The sequence below is a fragment of the Pimephales promelas genome, chromosome 8 (assembly GCF_988280905.1).
Source record: "Pimephales promelas chromosome 8, fPimPro1.hap1.1, whole genome shotgun sequence".
NCBI lineage: Eukaryota > Metazoa > Chordata > Actinopteri > Cypriniformes > Leuciscidae > Pimephales > Pimephales promelas.
This window is the reverse complement of record NC_142776.1, coordinates 17,075,327-17,095,810: the sequence shown is the minus strand read 5'-3', so window position 1 is coordinate 17,095,810 and position 20,484 is coordinate 17,075,327. Positions and strand designations below refer to the sequence as shown.

The 20,484-nt window shown below is 37.1% G+C and overlaps 1 protein-coding gene across 4 annotated transcripts; it reads right to left on the bottom strand.

Annotated features, from left to right (window-relative positions):
- Positions 1 to 1,522: 1,522 nt before the first annotated feature.
- On the bottom strand, positions 1,523 to 19,868 carry atad5b (ATPase family AAA domain containing 5b). Of its 4 annotated transcripts, none has more exons than XM_089134093.1 (14): positions 19,106 to 19,868; positions 18,636 to 18,675; positions 15,711 to 16,107; positions 13,959 to 14,047; positions 13,705 to 13,850; positions 13,438 to 13,591; positions 13,171 to 13,338; positions 12,796 to 12,947; positions 12,517 to 12,610; positions 12,383 to 12,447; positions 11,961 to 12,146; positions 2,181 to 2,950; positions 1,926 to 2,078; positions 1,523 to 1,749 (listed from the first exon to the last, which is right to left on the bottom strand). In XM_089134093.1, exons 1-14 carry the CDS (start codon positions 19,586 to 19,588, stop codon positions 1,677 to 1,679), a joined length of 2,970 nt encoding a protein of 989 aa, XP_088990219.1. In that variant the 5' UTR covers positions 19,589 to 19,868; the 3' UTR covers positions 1,523 to 1,676. The 4 variants fall into 4 exon arrangements, with proteins under 4 accessions (XP_088990219.1, XP_039516916.2, XP_088990218.1 ...); XM_039660982.2 differs by having other exon boundaries at positions 18,833 to 19,867; XM_089134092.1 differs by having other exon boundaries at positions 1,524 to 1,749; positions 18,519 to 18,675; positions 19,106 to 19,866.
- Between the last annotated feature and the right edge of the window lie 616 nt (positions 19,869 to 20,484).

Below are 20,484 nucleotides of genomic sequence, written 5' to 3'. Positions count from 1 at the left end.
AACCTATCTGTATAACTGGTGCATGCCTTACCCCACACTATGTTAAATATGGAACAACTAAGATATATATATTAAGTATATAATCTGTAATGAAGCTTTATCTAATGTGTGCTTAACGTTATATAGAATGCCAATATTCGTACTAATTTTACCTTTGATATGTTCTATATGAGGCTTCCAACTAAGTTTGCTGTCTAGGGGATAACCCCCAAAAATTTGATTTTTGGAACACATCCAATATTTACATTCTCAATGACTAATTTTGTATCTTCTTTTTTTCCCTTATTTCCAAATACCATATAATTGGTCTTATCCCAGTTTATAGACAGTTTGTTACAATCAAACCATTTCTTTAATTTTGACATTTCCCTTTCAATAATGGCCATTAATTCATTTATATCTGTCCCGGACTTAAACACCGTTGTGTCATCAGCAAACAACAAAAAATTCATATCTTTGGAAGCCTCAAATATATCATTAATAAATAAAATAAAAAGTTTAGGGCCAATTACAGAACCCTGGGGAATTCCGCATACAACAGTTCTACAATCTGAGTTATGAGTTGACTTAAAAATCCATTTATATATCTGACCCCTTAAACCGTAGTGTTGTAATTTTGTCAACAATAGTTTATGGTTAACAGTATCAAATGCTTTCTGTAAGTCCAGGAATACACTTACAAGATACTGTTTTTTTTCCATTGCAGCAATAATTTCATCCGTTAAATGAATTAGTGCAAGGGTTGGTGATACTACTGTGAAACATTAAAATTTAAAATATTTGAATACATAAGATGGAAAAGTAAGATTTCTTAATATAATTAAAAAGGTTATGCTTTTTAATATTTTTGTGGAAACTTTTTTTTTGGTTGAATAGAACATTCAAAGGAGCAGTATTAATTTTTTGAAGTAGAATTTTTTGTAACAATGTAAAAGTCTTTACCGTCGCTTTTGATTCATTTAATGCTTTCTTGCTGATTAAAAAAAAAAAACTGACCATAAACTTTTGAGTGGTAATGTAAACATACATAGTGACCACAAATAAAAATGTATTCTATTAATTTGTTAAATGTAATATATATAAAATGTCAAAACACAATATTTACAACATGAAGCAAGATTGTTTGACAAAATTTGTTTTACACAAATTTTGTGTAAAATGTTTAGTTAATTTGATTAACTATACCAATAGTTATCCTGCTGAAACACCTGTGTGGATTTAAGGGGAACTGACTATAACATTCAGAAATAACCTTGAGACCAGTTGGTTAAATATAACGAAGTTGCCTCAAAACTAGTTAGTTTTGAGAAAATCGATTTGTTTTGAATTATTTGTTTGCATATAGCACATGGTGTGATGTTTAAGATGTATTCAATGAAATTCAGACATTTTTAAATGTGATTTACTAAGTGTGCAAATACTTTTTGGAGTTACTGTATGTAATATGTATGGTACTGATGTGCATTATGACAACCATTATGTTCATTTGAGGTACTAGTGAAAATTAGTCAAATACATCTTTTAAAGTGTTATATATGTATTTTTCTCTTTTTCTTTATTTGACAAGAGTAAATTATCTTATATCAGACTTTACATATTTCTGTAATCATTTCTGTAATCAACAGTAACAGTTTAGAGGACATGGAGGTTTTCTAGAGCAGCACATTGGTCACACATCAAGGGAAATCCAAGGCCATAAGCTCCAGCGTGCTTCTGGGAAGCTGAAGGCTTGACAGGTAGTGTGAATGTCTGATAGTGAGAGACAAATAAAGAGCAAATCTCAATCATTAAAAAAAAAGATCACAAAGAATTGTGGTACATTTTTGCATATTGTAAAACAGAAATTTCCTTTCAAAGTATGACTTTAGAGTGGCAGATTTATGAATCTTGAGACTCCAAGCTGTACATGGACCAAATTCAAATACCTGACCGAGTGCTGTTCTTTAACTTTCTCTGATCTACAGATTGAGCGCAGAGTGGGCAGGTAGTCCATGGAAAGAGCAGGTTTATTGCCATGACAAAATACCTTTTTGCTGGAGATCAGTATGGATACAATTTCCTTGCGCTTCTGGACACCACTGTAAAAAAAAGAAGTCAAAATCACATACCACATGATATTAGCACACTGCCACACACGGATGAAGTTGAAGCTTCATGTAAACATTTAATACAACACACACCCAGGTGCGCAGAATTTGCAGAGACACAATTTGAGGGGTTTTTTGTCAGATGGCAGAGAAAGGGCACAAATAATTTTTTCCCATCTCTCTGAAGACAACAACTCCCTCAGCCTTGCAGCTTCCGTCCAGATTCCAGAGAGTTCAGTCCGGCACAGAAGAAAACTCAAACCTTCCACAATGGCCATTATCTCTGAGGAATTATCAAAACATTGTCCAAAATGCTCCTCTCTTGGTAAGTCCAATAAGCTATCATTCAGTGTTGCACCCATCCAACCAAGAGGTTCCGGTTTGCAATGTCCAGTTCCACTGAGAGATGGTCTTTGTAAATAACCATCCAGAAATGACATGTTGTCAAAAAACTTTGCAATGCACACCAAATGCTGAAAAAACAGCATGAATGACTTGTCTTGTCCATTTGTTTCTGAAGACAAATGATTCGTTTGCTTTGAGGGAACTGAGAAAAGTGTACAGTCTGAATGTGGGTAAGAAATATTTTTTGCCTCACAAGATGACAAATGTTTTTTTCCTCTGCATGTAGAGAGACTGTCTGACTTAACCTTGTGAACATTTGCAAAGGTATGTAACATCAAGCCTTTGACTGGCTTTTCTCCTTTAGTCTTGGGCTTTATTGACTCTTGCTGATGCGAGGATTGAGATGTGAAATCTGGAGAAAATAGTCTTTCGATGTTGGAGTAGAGTAGACCTCCTCCCGTTTTCTCTGCCAGGATCTCCAGGCATCTGCTGTTTTCCAGCTCAATCCATGATCTACACTGTGTAATTTAAGACCTATGAGACCTAAAAGCTCTGCAAGACTATCAGCATTAAGTGTGGCCCATTTTAATGCTTATTAATGTCAAGAACCAATTCTAGGATTTCAATATTTGGGGGACTCAGTCCCCAATTAGGTAATGTTTTTTTTTTTAAACACTTATGCCCATTTCAACGCATTCTCGTCCCAAAGCGCCATATACAACGCTTTTGCAAAAGCGTAAATATCCAACGCACATGGCACCCTTTAACGTCTAATGAGACGCTTCGGTTATGGTTAAGTTTAGGTATGGTGTAGGGTAAGGGTTAGACCACTAGGAGGCGCCTTCTGCCCAAATATATGTGCGTCTCATTTCACGTTAAAGGGTGCCATGTGCGTTGGATATTTACGCTTTTGCAAAAGCGTCCTATATGGCCCTTTGGGATGAGAACGGGCTCCCCATTTCACACATACTCCGTTGCACTGGTGCATGTTGAGGTGCGTATACGGTACAGGAGCAGCACACGCTATAGAGCTTTCACATATGCTGCGTTTGCAGTCCGTAACTGATCTGCGGCTGTAGCACAAACACATACTATTTTTATTTCAAACCCAGAAGTTATTCAGCAACTTTTATTAAAAAAAAGTTTGACAGCATTGCTCTTTGTACACATATACAAACTTGAATGGACATATGCACGTTTAAACACAATTTAAACAACGTAGGCCTATAATTCCATGCATTACTTCTATGTATATTAAGTTGCTCAAGCAAGTGGTCAAATATTTAACCATGCACTTATATAACAATCGCAAACATTTTAAATTAAAAATGAAAATTGACAAAAACAGCCGACTCTCATGCCTTTTTTTTTTTCATTTAAATTTTAATACAATAAATCTTGCATGTCACAAATAACTTGTTTTTCCACCTCCACGAATGAGACGAATATACTTTTTGAGGTAAATTGTAGTTTTCCTTGCTTAAAACCCTGGTCTTAAAGTAAAAAGATGAAAATTAGTATTTAATTAAATACATTACTATATTTTATTGAATTAAATGCATGGTGAAACTACTACATTTTCAGATCAATCGGTGTTCATTTTGACTACGAACTGTGCGCTGTCACTTTAATTCAGCGTTTGCAGCACAAGAGAAATAGACTCTGTGGAAACGATTGCTGCACTGTACGCACCGCACCTGGAATGGATTGACGGACTGCATCCGCATGTATAATTTCAGACGTAATGTTTTAGTTTTATCAAATGCCAGCGCTGGCAGTTTTTTTTAAGCAGTTTTTTCACTTGCTATTTCATGTCTACGACAAACGCGTACAAACATTTTGGACCTGAATTTGTACATGTACTAATTTTGTAAATGTATTTTTCATGTATAAATGCTTTATGATGTTATTTTTCGATTTGATCAAGAATGTAAAGCAATGTCAACGCTGTTTGTAAGACAAACGTGTATAAAGTTAAAAAAATTATAGGCTATGTAATCGCAGCAAACTTCAGCTGTTGTTATGAGTGTACAGTATTGTTTTAACACAGTTGCCACATGTACACCTAAATAAAACGGTACACTAAGTAAACTAAGTTTTGTGAATAACTCACAAAACTTACGCTCACAAAACTCACGCTCTCACTATGGAACCGGCAGGAATCAAGCATGTCTCTCCTGGAGTTCTGCCTCCAGTCAAGCCTGCCACTTATCAGCCAATCAAAAAAAAAAGAAAGGGGCACCACAATAGCCAATCAGAAAATAGCACTATTGTATCTAGGTAAGATTTAACGCAACAACCAAAGAAAAAAAGCATATCCTGAAATTGTTCACGTGATTCTGTCACTCCTGCTGCCTGGCTTCAAAAATTAAGAGCCCTGCTATATAATTGAGCATAGTACATACCAGGAAGGTATTAATCAGGATTAGGAGTTATTTTTATTTTTTATCCTTTGATTAATCACTTGGATCAATCATTCATTTTGAAAGCACTAATGTTTAGTGTATATATGTCACAGTGTCTGGTTGTGTTTTCTCTTGTTTGTCACTAGAGGTCCTCGTTCTCACGGTGTCCTTCACATTTGACTTCATTTCCCAGCATTCTGTCTGTCAGCTCACTCATCAGTTCATTGCACTCAGCTGTTCCCCGTAATCATTGTACCCAGCTGTTCCTTGTTAGTTTTGTTAGAATTTTGTTATATGTATATGTTATATGATTTTTTTCACGCTGAGGCGAGAGGACGTCTTTGTGGATCTTTTTGCACTCTAGAATCAACATTTTACAAACTTTTTTACTTTTCCTGAACGGATTTCATGGATGTATGGATTTTTGTATCATACCTGTTGTGGCTGGCAATCTTCTTCCTACAATATCGGCTTGTACCTGAGCCGCTGCATCAGAGTTCTTTACTATTGTCTACTTGCATTGTGGTCTTGATATCTCTTACCGACACCAGCATCAACATCAGCATAACATCTCCCCGGCTTGGCGATCAGCCACTTGCTAGCCGGCTGGACAATCTTTGGATCTACTCTGTAAGTGACATGAGGCTAAAGTACTCCATCCCACAACTGCTTGTCTTGAGGAAGAACAGCAGTCCAACATATATCTCAGCCATTAAACAACTTAAACTTCAAAGCCGACCACGCTACATCCATAGAAGCTGCCGTAGAAAGTTTGTTCTCTCCCAGTCTGGCGACTCGATTCCATCCCTCTGGTCAGCCGAGCGCTCTGTCGCACGGCATCTACGTCATCAGAACGCCCCTCTACCTGGAGTAAATAGCGTTGAGGAAACCACGGAAACTACTTGGATAAGACCCGTCTATACGGAGCAGAACATAAAACGTGGAGTGGATTTCAGTCTACTTCGTTCTTTACAGCACATCACTCCATCAAACATCAACATTGAACTGTTTAACACAAAGTCTCTCACAAATAAATCTTGTCTTATACACAGCCATATATTGGACAGGAATATTGATATCATGTGTCTTACTGAGACCTTGCATCAGAATTGTATTTTTTTGTGCTTTTTTGTATTAAATGAAGCATGTCCTCCTGGTTATCAATACTTGGAGAAAGCCCGCCAATTCGGATGCGGCGGTGGCCTAGCAGTACTACACCGCAGTGACTTAAAACTCACCCCACTGTCTCTGCCCGAACTGCTCACTTTTGAATGCCTTGCTTTCAGATGTAAACCCCCTTGCTCTATGACTATTCTTCTCATTTACCGACCTCCCAAGCAAAATCCAGCTTTTATCTCAGAGATAAATGAATTACTCACTTCACTCTGTGCTACATCTGCAAACATTGTTGTACTTGGGAGATTTTAACATTCACGTTGACACCCCCTCCTGTCATTCAGCAGCTGATTTTCTACAGCTATTGGACGGTCCAAGGCCCCGTCCACACTACTGCGTTTTCGTTTAAAAACGGAGAATTAAAACGAAAACGATCTCCGTCCACACTAGCGTTTTACCTGCGTATTAGAATTTATCTCCGTCCACACTAAAACGACTGAAAACGTGGATCACGTGACCATTCACCAACACTGGGCATGCGCGCGCCGGTGTAAACAGTGGTTGGCGAATCAGGGAAAGATACGTCATGACTGATGACACCCAATCATAGAGCCGAGCGTGAGCCTCTGCGTCATCGTTTGTAAACTCCTCCGTTTTGTCTCGTCCACACTAAAACGCCCTCCGGAGATTCAAAACGCAAAACGCAGCTGCAGCGTTTCTAAACTTCTCCGTTTTAGGTCTTCGTTTTTTCCCGTTTTAGTGTGGACGGGAGGTGCAAACGTAGCAAAAGGTCTCCGTTTTTAAACGAAAACGCAGTAGTGTGGACGGGGCCTAAATCTCAAACAGCATGTTGACGTCCCAACCCATAACAGAGGACATACACTTGACCTGGTCATTACTGACTCTGCTCCCATTGAAAATCTGCTGGTATACGATCTCGGAGTGTCCGATCACAGTCATCTCAATGGAGGTGAACTTTTCTCATTACATCAAACCAAAACGTCAAATCTATTTCAGAAACATAAAAAATATCAACCCAGACACGTTGGCTTTGGACCTTCTATAAATCCCATCGGCAAATTTTACATCAGTAAATGAATCAGTGGATTTTTATAACAGTACCCTGAGCAGTATTTTGGACCTCAACGCACCTGTAAAAACACGAATAGTCACTTTCTCACGTACATCTCCCTGGTTCACTCCAGAACTACGGAAAATGAGAACAGTCGTGTACTTGAGCGGCGTGTTTCAAAAACGGGACTTACTGCCTATCAAGAACATCAAAAGGCCTATTCAATGTTATCCAATTTTAAATATCATTAGTAAAAATAAGGGAAATTCCAAGCAGCTTTTCTCTACCATTAACCATCTCACCAAGCCACAAACTATTTCGCAAAATGACATATCAGAAGAGAAATGCAACAGCATCACCTTCTTCAGAAAAAAAGTTAAGAACATCCGCTCTCTACTCTCCAGCACCCCTGCTCTGTCTGTCCCCACTGCCGACCCACAGCCTGGGACCTTCCAGTCTCTCTGTTGTCTTCCTGAAATCTCTAAACAACAAGTTGAGGACATCATCAGCAGGATGAAGGCTTCCACCTGCATGCTGGATCCTTTGCCTACAGCCCTGGTGAAAACACACATCAGCTCTCTTAGTCCTTTAATAACCAAAGTCATCAACCATTCTTTATGCACTGGTCACGTTCCATCTGCTCTAAAAACTGCTGTCATCAAACCCCTTCTAAAAAAAACCCACTTTAGACCCTGAAGTTCTTGCTAACTACAGGCCTATTTCCAACCTTCCATTCCTGTCCAAAGTTTTAGAAAAAGTTGTTGCTGCCCATCTTCAGGATCATCTAAATTCAAATTTCCTTTTTGAAAAATTTCAGTCCGGTTTCCGTTCCGCTCACAGCTCCGAAACAGCCCTGATCAGGGTCACAAATGACCTGTTGATGGCGGCCGACACCGGCACACCATCGCTTTTCATCTTACTGGATCTTCCTGCAGCTTTTGATACGGTTGATCACAATATCCTCCTTCAGCGTCTCCATCATACTATTCGACTAACTGTTAATTCGACTAACCCTAACTGTTCCTCCTCAGTACACTTGTCAGATCAACGACTGCAGCCTCGATCTGCCAGGGTAGAGGGGAATGTAGTGAACTGCAGATCAGATGACACCACAACTCTCCACTCCACAACAGGAGCCCCTTTCATTTGCTGTGATAAGATACTGTGACAAGACAAACGTTTGATAGGACCCTCAACATAGAAATACCACAAACATACGACCATCTGAGCCAGGATTTCCATCCGTGAAGGGCCAGAATGAGTACACCAGCATCCCATTTATCACAGAATAATCCTGTCACCAATTGCCCCTTAATCACTCCAGTCCTTCATCATCCCTGAGACCAAGGTGTGAATGACCATGGATTCTCTCAAGGCCATTAAACTTGTTTTGCCTAGTTGACCTCGTCATGTGGCAGAACAAAGAAAGGCCCCAAAAGAAAGACAATCTCTACAGACTGAAAACTGAAAGGGATATGTCCTATACACCTCCTTGTTCATCCAGGGAGTTGTGCCACTTTACAAAGGCCTTTATAGATGACATTGCTGTTGTCTAAAGACTGCTTATCTAGGCCCAGCTTATAACAGATAGACACATTAGAAATGTTATCTGTATTCATAGTAAATGCCTATATACAGGGTTTTTCCTGCATAGACAATTATGAGGCGGCCGCCTCCGTCAAATTTCGGGCCGCCTCCGCCTCTCGACAAAACTCAAGTCAGGGAATCACATGATTAGATACCTCTTTTCCACCGACACGGTTCCGCTGCGGGTTCACGGCCTGTGTCCATTCTCAAACCGTTCTGCGCATTTCGACAGCATCAGAAAAAGCATTTAAACTTGCTGGTCTCGAACAGAGCAAGGTAAATTTCTGTGAAACTGCACGAGCCGCTGCCCCTCCCCCTTTTCAACATCTCCTGTCATGGCCCTACTTTGACTCCATAATAGTGTTTTTCTTAAGCTTTGGCTTTGTTGTGAAATTAAAACACTCAGACCCCATTTACACCTGGTATTAACATGCGATCTGTATCCAGATAAGTTATCCGGATAATAAGTACCGATTCCATTTACACCTGGCCACATAAATGTGTTTTTGCAAAACGGATATAAATCCGATCTTCAACTCCCGCGTTATATGCAGATTTAATGGATTGCACGCCACCAAAAGCAACAGATACAGTATGAACTGCATTTTATTGATCATCAGCTAATTTCCAAATCAAAGACATCAATAAGAGAGAGTGGCAACAGCCCTGGTAAGAAAATTTGTTTCTTTACTTGAAGATGATTGTGTGTTAAGCGTCTGTGACTTACTTTCACTTTTATTTGCGATGTTTGCACGTTGGCTTGATGAATAGCTAGACGCTCATCTGCTCATCTGCGGTGATGCGTGTCGCAGTAGCGCCGTCATATCTGACATGACATATAGCCTATATAACACGCTCTCACTCGTTTATTATTTAGCAATTTTTGGAAGGAGTAAAATATGTGGTTTCAACAACCAGATTGCGTTTAGTAAAGATCCGAACACAATGCGAGCCAGACTACCTCCAGATGTGGTCAGGCAGATCCGATCACAATCCGATCACAACGCATTTACACCTTGCATTAACATGCATTTTTTATTATTCGGATAACTTATCTGGATACAGATCGCATTTTAATACCAGGTGTAAATGGGGTCTTAGTTACTTAAAATATATCCATAGAGCCAGCCTGGCTTAGGCAATAGTCCAACATTTTTCTGGCGTTTTTTATAAAATAAGCTATCACAAGTAACTTAGCAGGCACGTAATTTACTACTGTTTTGTAATTTCATGGTGTACTAATTTACGTTGCATAAGTTAGTAGGTTTTTTTTGTTTTTTTTGTGCTTTATTTACATTCAAGTGATATACAGGGCTTGTCAGATGTTACCAGCTCAGTAACATCTGACAGGACAGGAAAGTTAGTTTTTCTGAGGTGAGGAAACTTTATTTCGAAATAAGTTATGAAAATAACGTTAGAATAATGACACTGACATAGCCTGACAACATCTCATCTGACAGCAGATACTGATTCAGGTACAAAGTGTTTTTTCTCAGGACTGTGATGGGGAGTCACGTTAGCCTCTGACAGAAAAGTCAACCGCTTTTTTATGCACATCGTTCAAAATAAACATCTCACATCAGAAAAACAGAATTTGTTGAGACCCACTTTTGTGGAATTTGTAGGCACAATAGTCAATTTAGACAATTTTTACTTTATTTCATCAATGAAAATGTAAAAATTATAGTATAATTTCATCAGTAATCACATTACAGTTACTGATAGCAGAGGCAGTTTACAAAAAAAAAAAAAAATAGTGAATTTCAAAGAGCATTGTCTTTTTGTGAATTGGGGAACATTCAGGTAAATTGTTTATTTTCCATCCAAGTATGTTCAATTTCTTAAAAAAGGTTCCCTAAATGAATGTTACAACCCAACTTTTTTTTTTTAGCCAGTTGAAGGCGCGGTACATTTTCATGTGTAGACATAATCTGGTTGTTGTTTTTTTACCACCTAATTTTGAGCCAGAAAACGTTCCATAATGACGTGCGGAGTGCACCAGATTAATGCATTTATCTTTAAAATGTGCAAAATTTTCTCCCGGGACCCCCCTAGTGTGACGATTTTACCACCTCCGCCTCATTTTTAGCCAGGAAAAACCCTGCCTATATACTTTTCATACAATCTTCTAGAGAAACCACAATAGACTTCCCCATTACCCTGCTTATCTGTTATTCGTCTGCTTGGCAATTCATGCCATTTATGTTTGTTTATGTAGTAGTTCGTATTTTCAGTTTTGATTATGGATTCTTTAATATCTCAGTAGTTTAGACATTCCTTTTAGTAGTATCTGTGGTAATTTACTCTTGCATATCTTTTTGCTTAAAATAATAAGTATTACAAATACTCTTAATGTTTCGATCCAATTTGTCTTGTAATGCTGCCCGAATCACACACTGTTCTTTTGCTGGCCAGAGGAGAACTGGCCCCCGAATGAGCCTGGTTTCTCCCAAAGTTTTTTTCTCCATTCTGTCACATGGTGGAGTTTTGGTTCCTTGCCACTGCTGCTTTGGCTTTTGGCTTGCATAGTTGGGGACATTTAATATTCAACCATATTATTGATCTGTGTTGTATTATTTTAATGTTATCACTGTGAAGCTTCTTTGATACAATCTGTATTGTAAAAAGCGCTATATAAATAAAGGTGACTTGACTTGACTAATAAATTAATCTTATTGCAACTGTGTTATTGTTGTGTTAACCAAAGGCTCTACAAGTTCACCGTAATCACCCTAAAATCCTTCAGATTTATCGGATGACCTACTCTGTCAAAAAAGCAACGCGCCAAACATGTAAAACTGATACTGAAAAAAAAAAAAAAAAATGCAATTCATGACCCCTTTAAAACATGGAAAGATAGTGGTGAACTATCATCTTCAAGGAAAAAATGTGGTTAAATGCTACATGAATACTGAATTTATTTGTTACAGATTGTTTACTTATCTTTAATAATGTTAGAAATTTATATTTGATGTATATAGATTTTAATTTTTCATCTAATAAATATGTCAATAACCACTTCAAGGCTGTTCCAGAGTTACAGGGGTGGAATTGAAATTACATTTTTAAATAAAGCAGTGGGTACCACATCCATAGGACTAGAGGCTGTTTAGTGAAATCTTCTAATGTCACCGGAGAAAAACTCTCCATGGTTATTGGTCTAAAAAGATACAAGGTATTTGAGAGGAAGGAAGAGGATTGAGGAATAATGCTCTCAAATATTATTTATCTTCCCCACAAAAAAAAGAGTAAACTGTTGCACACATCAACTGAAAAAATGTGGACAGATAGATAAAGATAAGTAAAAAGTAGTAAAGGTTTTGATAAATAAATGTTAATCTGGCTTACTTTGAGTGTATCCTTGAGAATTTGTAGTTCTGTTCTCCCTCCACCACTACAGGCCCAGAGCTGAAGCTGGAGAATACTCCGTCTGATATCCCCCTTATTCTGACACAACAGAAAAGCCATGTCTTCTGGATCAGTCCTCGTGTTCTCCACCACACACAGGCACTGCAGATAGCTCCTGATGGTTTGCTGAGTAAAAAATTCTTAATTTAAAATTTAAAATAAAAAAATAAAATAAATAAATAAATAAAATAAAATAAAATTTTAAAATTTACTTCAAATAATTATGCAATTAATCGAAAGTAATAATAATGCCATATAAGAGATAATCGAAACAATTGCATCAAAATTTGCTATTGTGACGGTAAAAAAGGTGAACAGTAATTTACAATGTCTGTGATTTTAAATATGTTGTTTTTTCTCACCAATGAAGGACTTTGGAAATGGATTTCATCAAAATGCCCCTTAAGTCTTCTACCAAAAAATGGGTCTGTAAGGAAGCAACATTTTAATACACAAATATGCTTAACTCTATCTTATGCCTTAAACTGTTGCTCACCGTTGGTCGTCAGAATTATGGGTCTTTTGGTTTTGCTCATAAAAGTCCTAATAGCGGCAAGAAATCCAACATCTTTAGGAAAAATGACATCAACCTGGGTGGACACATTTAACATTGGAAGCACGCTTAAAAAAAGTGTGAAGAAATAGAAAGGCGTTCTATTCCTATTCTAATCAGCTAATTTAGTAAGTTATTTATCAAATAAATTATTTACTCATAAATTATTTAAAAACATCGATGATGCTTTTATACACAGTCTGCACGGCATAGATACTCTACCTCCTCAAATAGAATGAGTGACATGGGGATTGATCGGCTCTGCCAAACTGATGTAGAATCTTTAGAAGTACATGCCAACTCCTTATCTCCTTGTCTCTTGTCCTTAAAACCAGACCTTTTACTTTGGAGTCTACCCGGTTTCAGTTCGACAGCTATTGCAATCAGATTTGTAATGAACAATCAAAATAATAAATGACAATTGTTTATCTAGTGGATGCTTATTATTCTTCAGACATTATACAGAGTCTTATACAATACAATGCTTTTATTTTACCCAGACATAGCATATACATCTATTAAATGCTTTAGTGAAACAGGCCTATTTTTCAAAACAAAAATAAATTAGTTAAGGCTAAATTAGCCTAGTACACTTACCATGAATGCAGCATTCAGGTCCGTCAGATGTTTTACCTACAGATTTTTTGCTACTCAACTTAAAGAAGTGAGTGAGTTTTACTGGTTGTGGTTTACCGCTTAGACAGGAAACACTGGGAGAACTTGAACTCTCCTTAGATGAAGTAACTTTTCTATTGGCTTCGTCGCCTGTGGAAAAAGGGGAGATGTAGTCAATGTTAACGTTTTAGTACATAGAGTATGAATTCTTGGTTCATCAGTTAATACTGAACTAAAACGTTCACTCACAAGGTGGAGCAGGATTTATTTTGCTTTGGTTAATGATTTCAGGTTTGAGGGTTTTAATTCTCTGTATGTCCACCTGATGAGACTGAGTCGCTTCTGTCAGCTGTGATAGAATGAGACGACCACAGCGCAGGACTGAGCTATTCACCTCAAACACCTGTGTGACCATGGAACAGAAGAAGACGTCATTATGGCTTGTTTAACAGACAGTCAGGATTATACATATTGTGATGAATGCACTGATAAAATGAAAACATATTGCACCGAGACCTTGAATCCCAGCTCCTGTGCACAGGCATAAACAGCAGCCGTTTTGCCCACTCCTGATGGACCGATCATAAGCACTGTGTTACACAGCTCCTTCTCATGGTGCGTGGATACAGTATCACCCTCAAAATCACCACAGTCCCACGACTCTATTGGAATAGAAGTTTACACATATTTCTGTTACAGAAAAATACAGGCTTGACAAATATAATATATATTATGTTGCAATAACTGCAGGCTCTCTGGCAGTTACATACCATTACTGTTTTCTTTTTTCATCCTCCTTTCTTCTTGTTGTCTTCTTCTCTCCTCAATGTCTGCTCTTATTTTCCATTCGTTTAACCAGCTGTCATTACAAGAATTAACAAAAGTAAATGCAGTTCTGTTTGTCAGTATTTTCTTGTATATTAATCATTTAAACCATTATTATTGCAAGTAGTAAAATACTTATCAGACATTTCTATTGTCAGTGACAAGTTCCCCCAGAACAGCGGTTCTCAACCTTTTTGACTTAATTATTGCTCACAACAATATACAAATTATAATACATTTTGTCCGGGAATCATTTTTATGGCTAAATGAGTTTTCAGGGAACAAAAAAAAAGTAGATATTATAGTTAAATAAAAATATAATAACATTTCTAAATTCCAAAATTTAAAAAGCAGAATGTTCTTCAGGGTTCCCACTATTTTTATTTTAAAATTAATTTTTAATGAATTTACATGATTAGTCCAGCTATTTGCAAATTACTTGATAATAAAAATTAAAAAAAATAAATAGAAATTAGGAACAATTTCAACATTTTATTTTATTATTTGCTGAGGCCCTCTGATTCACAGGTCATTCCCTTATAAATGTGCCTTTTGGGTAATATACCCTAATTGTGAAAGGAATAGTTCACCCAAAAACTTCCATTTTGTTATCCTTTTTCTTCTTTTTCATTAAAAAGTATTTTTTCACCCTAACTCGAAAATCTCATTCATACTTCTGTACATTCAAACCTGGCGCATTCAACACAGGAAAGCCAGTTAAGTTTCACTGTAATTTGTTCTACTGCTCGACCTTCAGCTTTAGCTGCCTGAATGCAAACTATATGAAACTACATGCATGTTCTGTAACACTTTACAATAAAGTTTAACTTGTTAAAATTAGTTAACAACTACATTAGTCATCATGAACTAACAATGTCCAATACTTCTATCATAATGATCATTTCAACATTTACTAATACAACAATTTTCAGATCAAAAGTTGTATATTTTTCTACTAATTAATGCACTGTAATCTAAAATGAACATGAAGATATTTTTTTAATTAATTAAGGTACGAATAATATTAAAATATCTATAAGAATATATTTTTCAGTGTTTGTTCATGAATGAGCACATTTTTATTTTAAAGTGTTACCAAATGCATCAAACACAACAGGTTAACAGGACAATTTCAATGAATTACAAAAATGTAGATTTTCTACATACAAAGCCATCAGACTCAAGAGTTACCTGTGAAATAGCACACAAGTTGTATGGACTAATTTAAGTGATTTGGTGAGGTCAATTTGTAAAGAAGGACTACGTGCCTGCGCACATATATATTAAAATGCGCATACCTATGGACTAAACGCGTGATAGGCAGGTGCACACCGTCACCGTTTTCACAGATTCAAGTTTACATGGAGAGGATAACAATTTTCAAAAATGTTCAAAAATTGCACCTTGGAACCCATTTCAAAGTTTGCGTTCTCGAGCCACCAAACACTGTTGTCGTGCAAATGAACGGCCAAAACACATTAAAAGTTTTCTGATTTAAGTTAAAACGGTGTCGTGTCCCCTAAGTTAATAACTAACGATCTTTGCAACAGAAGTGAATTCTAGAAAGCCAAAACAATATCTGTTACTTTAATTTCCTATTATCACTGTAAAGCTGCTTTCAAACAATTGACAAAAGAAAACATATTTTTGGGTTAACAACTAGGCTGCCGTCTAAAATGAATGCAGTGACATTTCACCTGTGTAGTTGGCGTACTGATGCAGAGTTGCCAATGACTTCACTAGACTGTTGAGGGTTATATTTATCTGTCCAGAGGGCATCCTGCCGTTGTAGACAACTGGGCCACGGGTCCTGATGAACAGACTCATTCTGCATTGGTTCAGTGACAACTGCACAGAATGCAGTTTGCTGCTGTCTGCGTTTTGTTCGGCTAAGTCGGTTTCTGCATTTTGTGTGAGAGTTCGTCAAACTATCTGAAAATTGCTGAAAATCCAACTTAGCAGAAGAAATACTGCCTTTGTTTGTCCTGTGACTTTTGTATGTCCTGTCATACGTCTGTTCTTGAACCTCTCGTTTTCTCTTTCTCTGGACAGAGAAAGTTGAAGGATGCTTGGAATCATCTGTTTTTTCTGCATCTGAAAAATGAAAAAACTTTGATCAATAAAAGTAAAGAAACAAAAACCTGTCACAAAACACTTTGCAAAAAGGCACATCCCACATCCAAACAGATTTACAGCAAACCAGTCATTTGTCCTGATGATTGATTAGTCAGTAGTAGTAGACATTTTAATTTAATTTAATTTAATTATCTTGGTTGCATATTATTGGTGAAGCAATGGACTGCAGAGAGCTTACAAAAGATCTGCTGGATCACATTGTGAAGAGGTGCCAATAAGCAGAAGGGTACAAAAGTATTTCCAAAACATTAGATGTGCCACATGGAATAACGTGAAGGCCATCATTAACAAGCGGAGACAATGGGCACCACAATGAAATTCCAAAGAACAGTTCACCTGTCAAAAATCTATGTAAAACAACAATGAACGTATCAATGAGGCTGCCAAGAGATTTACATTAACATTAAAGGAGCTGCAAGAATATCTGGCAAGTATTGTTCACTCGCTGCATCTGACAACAATGTCCTGTTTTCTTGGCATGGGTTAGGGTGGCCAGACAAATAAACAAACAAACAAACAAACAAAAACACAGACACAAATAAGCCTACTTTTTGGTGATGCATTATCAAGCATCATGCTGTAGGGCTGCTTCACTTCAACTCATTTTTTGGCAAAAAAAAAACTCACAGGCCTCCATTAAACATCTGAAGCACAATCTTTTCATCTTTTAGCACAATACTAATTTCAAACACAATTCTAAGTCAAAGGAATGGCTTCAAGAAGAAGAAAAAAAAAACATTTTCAAGTGGCCCAGTCCTAAATCTAACGGAGAAAATGACCACATGAAATAACTTAAACAGTGACAGTAGATCACCCTGCAATATGATCAATCTGAGGCTCTTTTGCAAGGAAAAGTGTTACAAATTGAGTTGATATACTCTTATGGCAGCTGTATTAAAAGCAAAAGGTGTTTTAACCAAGTATTTCATTTCATTTAATTGTGCAACCAGGATATTTTAAGTCTTTACTTTTTATTCCCCCTCTCAAAAGTTTATATTTATTTGTTACATGAATTTTGTCGCTTTCAATAAACGTGGAAAAAGAACTGGCATGTGTGACCACCCAGCATATTTGGGTCTCGAAAATAAGTATTTGTATATCTTTTATTTTGTATTTATGTCTATTTCAATTTATTTACAGTATAATGTTTTATTTAAATTACTTTAATTATATGAGTTTGCACTGGACAGTCCAGTTGCATTGTCTGAATTCTGAGTGACAGTTGGGAGTTGAGTATTGCCATGACAACTGTGGCATATCCTCAAACAACACAGAGAGGACCACTGGAATAAAACACATGCTGTGTCCGAAATCACCCACTACTCACTATATAGTGAGCTCGCCATTTTGTAGTGCTGTCCGAATGCATAGTGATGATTATTATACCCTATATAGTCCACTCGATGTATCCCAGAATGCATTTTGAAAAGTAGTGTACAACCGATGGTCACTAACCCAAGACCTAGATAACATCATGCATTGCGCTGATCGTAAAAATAAGTTATAATCATGTGTAGAGTAGCGCATTGTAACAGAAACGGACAGAAATGACTTTTAGTTTTTACATTTTGGAGAAATAAGCTCAATATAATGTAATGTATTTATTTAAAAAAATCTATTTAGCCTTTTCAGTTCCTGCTCAGCTCCATCTGACAGATGATGTAAATAACGGCACTGAGAGACGATTGAGTAGTGTCCGAAAGTGGTGTTTCTATTATGCTGGTGAGCTCACTATATACTGCTCTACTATGTAGGGGGTAGGGGGCAGTGGTTTGAGTGGAGATTTCGGACACAGCAACACTTTTGTCTCTCTCACTCTCATTTATCACTAAAGGTTAGTAAAAATGATCAAACTTCAGAAACAACTATTCAGATGCTTCTACTATTAGTTCAATTGGGTGTTTGTTTCATGGATGATTTTGGTATAGTTATAATAGAAAAAACTAAAATACTAATACTTAAAAAGTCTGTTAGTGTATCATCTGTGTGAAACAACTGTAAGAGAGTCTGAAATATATTGTATTATTATTATAGTTGTTTTTTGATAGTGTGTTTATTTGTTTATTTATTGAGAGTTAATAGTATTGCAAACTATAATTAAATAAAACAACACAGAGAGGACCAATGGAATAAAACACAGTTGTGTCTCTCTCACTCTCATTTATCACTAAAGGGAGTTCTACACATGAATTTAAAAGGATTCATTTCTTACATCTCAAAAAGTAGTAATTATAAATAATAGTGGTGTGTAAATGTTTCATGCGCTCTGTAAATACAATAACAAACATCTATCTGTTGCTTCCTCTTTAAAATATTGAGAGGTTGGTTTGTGAGTATCTATTTGTTGGTAAAACCATCTATTTTCCTACCCAAAGCAGAACTCTCCGAGTCTTCTTCAGGTTCAGTTCTCTTCCTATGGAGAAGAGTGAGAAACCTGTGGATGGGAAACTGCAAATTGAGTATCTGAATCTCTTCTAGAAACTCACTGCTGATTTCATCGGGAAATTCATTTCTCCAGCCAGACACCTGAGAACAAAAATAAACACAAAGACTAAGCAAATTGTTCTACTACACCAAATAATCAACAACTATAATCAGATATTTTCATAATCATACATAAATATTTATTGTTTTGCGACTCTTATGAAACAGCTTTAAGCAGACCATGAAGCAGCAGACCCACCATTTCCCTGAGGATTTTGACATTTGTTGCTTCTCTACAGATGTGCTGAGTCCGAGGCGTGATGGGAGTCAGGGTTTGGCCACTCTCATGGTGTTTTGTGCTCTCTGGGATTTGTCCAACATGAAGTTCTGGCTGATCTATCAAACGGTCTTCACTAGTGTTTATTCGTAAACATCTGGGCAACACCTCTTTATCAGTGGCAAAATGGTCAATGTCTGGTTTAAAGCTACCGTCACTTGAACAAGCAGGAATGGAGACAAAACACACACCCACCTTGCTGCTCATCCTCTTAGTCTTTAATGTCAGCTTATTGCGTTTTAGAGACCTCTTTGTAGATAACTCGTTTTGAATTGGAGAAACATTTTGTATTGTTTGAGAATGGTGTCCTTTTCTTGTGCTTTCTGTGAGAAGATCTGGTACTATAGGAAGAGAAACTGAATGGTCTTTACTGTCAGTAACGTCAGGTATAGCAGCATCTGCAAATAGATTTCTTTTAATGAGAATAACGTCACAAGATGCATTGGACTCCGGGGTCTCAGTCATGGGGGTGAGACTGTTTCCACAATCAGTAAAATGGTCCAATCCTTTGTGTGTTTTTGTTCGTTTCAGCCTGTTTTTATTTGTTTGGGGTGCACCTGGGTTTAGCATTTGCTTTCCGTCTCCCGGTTCTCTGCATTGAAAAGTCCTTCTGTCGGAGACACTTCTGGAAGAGTTCTTGGTTATTGTAGGCTGAGGTAGAAAGAACGGTGTTTCCATTTTGCCACAGATATGTAACAACACTTTTAACTGCAACAAGCAGCAGTCAGCCGTTGTATCTTCATATCATAGTTAGCCTGACAGTTCCCATTTCTTGCTTTGGATAAAAAGTAGCTCTACAAAGAAGATTCCAGTGCGCATTGTGTGCCTAAAATCACGGAATTGTTAGATTTCTCTTATGGAATCGGATGGACTGAGATCTTACGGTCTAATAATAAATCTCGCGCCCAGAAAAAAATGGGCTGAGCTGAGCCGCCTTCTACGTGTGACGTTCACCTCCGCCGAGTCCGCCTATTGGATATGCCACCACGCAGGCGTGACTTCACGGGTGCAAAAACTACTTCCAGTTCAACATATAAAGAATAAAAACAAAAAACGAGTATTTACCATAGACAGGTATTTACCATGGTATTTACTCGTAAATTAATGTACTTGCACAACTATACTTTCGTTTACTTATCACATAGCGGTAGTTTCCGGTTAGAGTGTTCATCGCACGTCCATACATGAGAATGAAGTTTACGTTTTATGGATGCCAATTGATTAAAACAATTAATAATGATCTTTGTATTATCTTGAGCCTGCTGGAATGTTACTATAAATATATTTTCTTTCCAACTGTTCCATTCTGAATAATAAATAGGCTAAGTATTTATCCACTAGCCTAACCTGCAGTCCTGTCTTGTCATTTTAATGAATTTGACTAATAAAAAGTATTTCTTGTGTGCATTTGTGCTTTATTCCTGTCTTTTTAAAATAGTTGAATGAATAAATGAATGAATGCTCGCAAGGTGCCTACGATCAGAACGCACGCAGCGTAGAGAATGACAGTCAACATCCCTGAATATATTTTGAGCATGAACATGTAAATAGTAAAACGATTGACATTGAAAAAT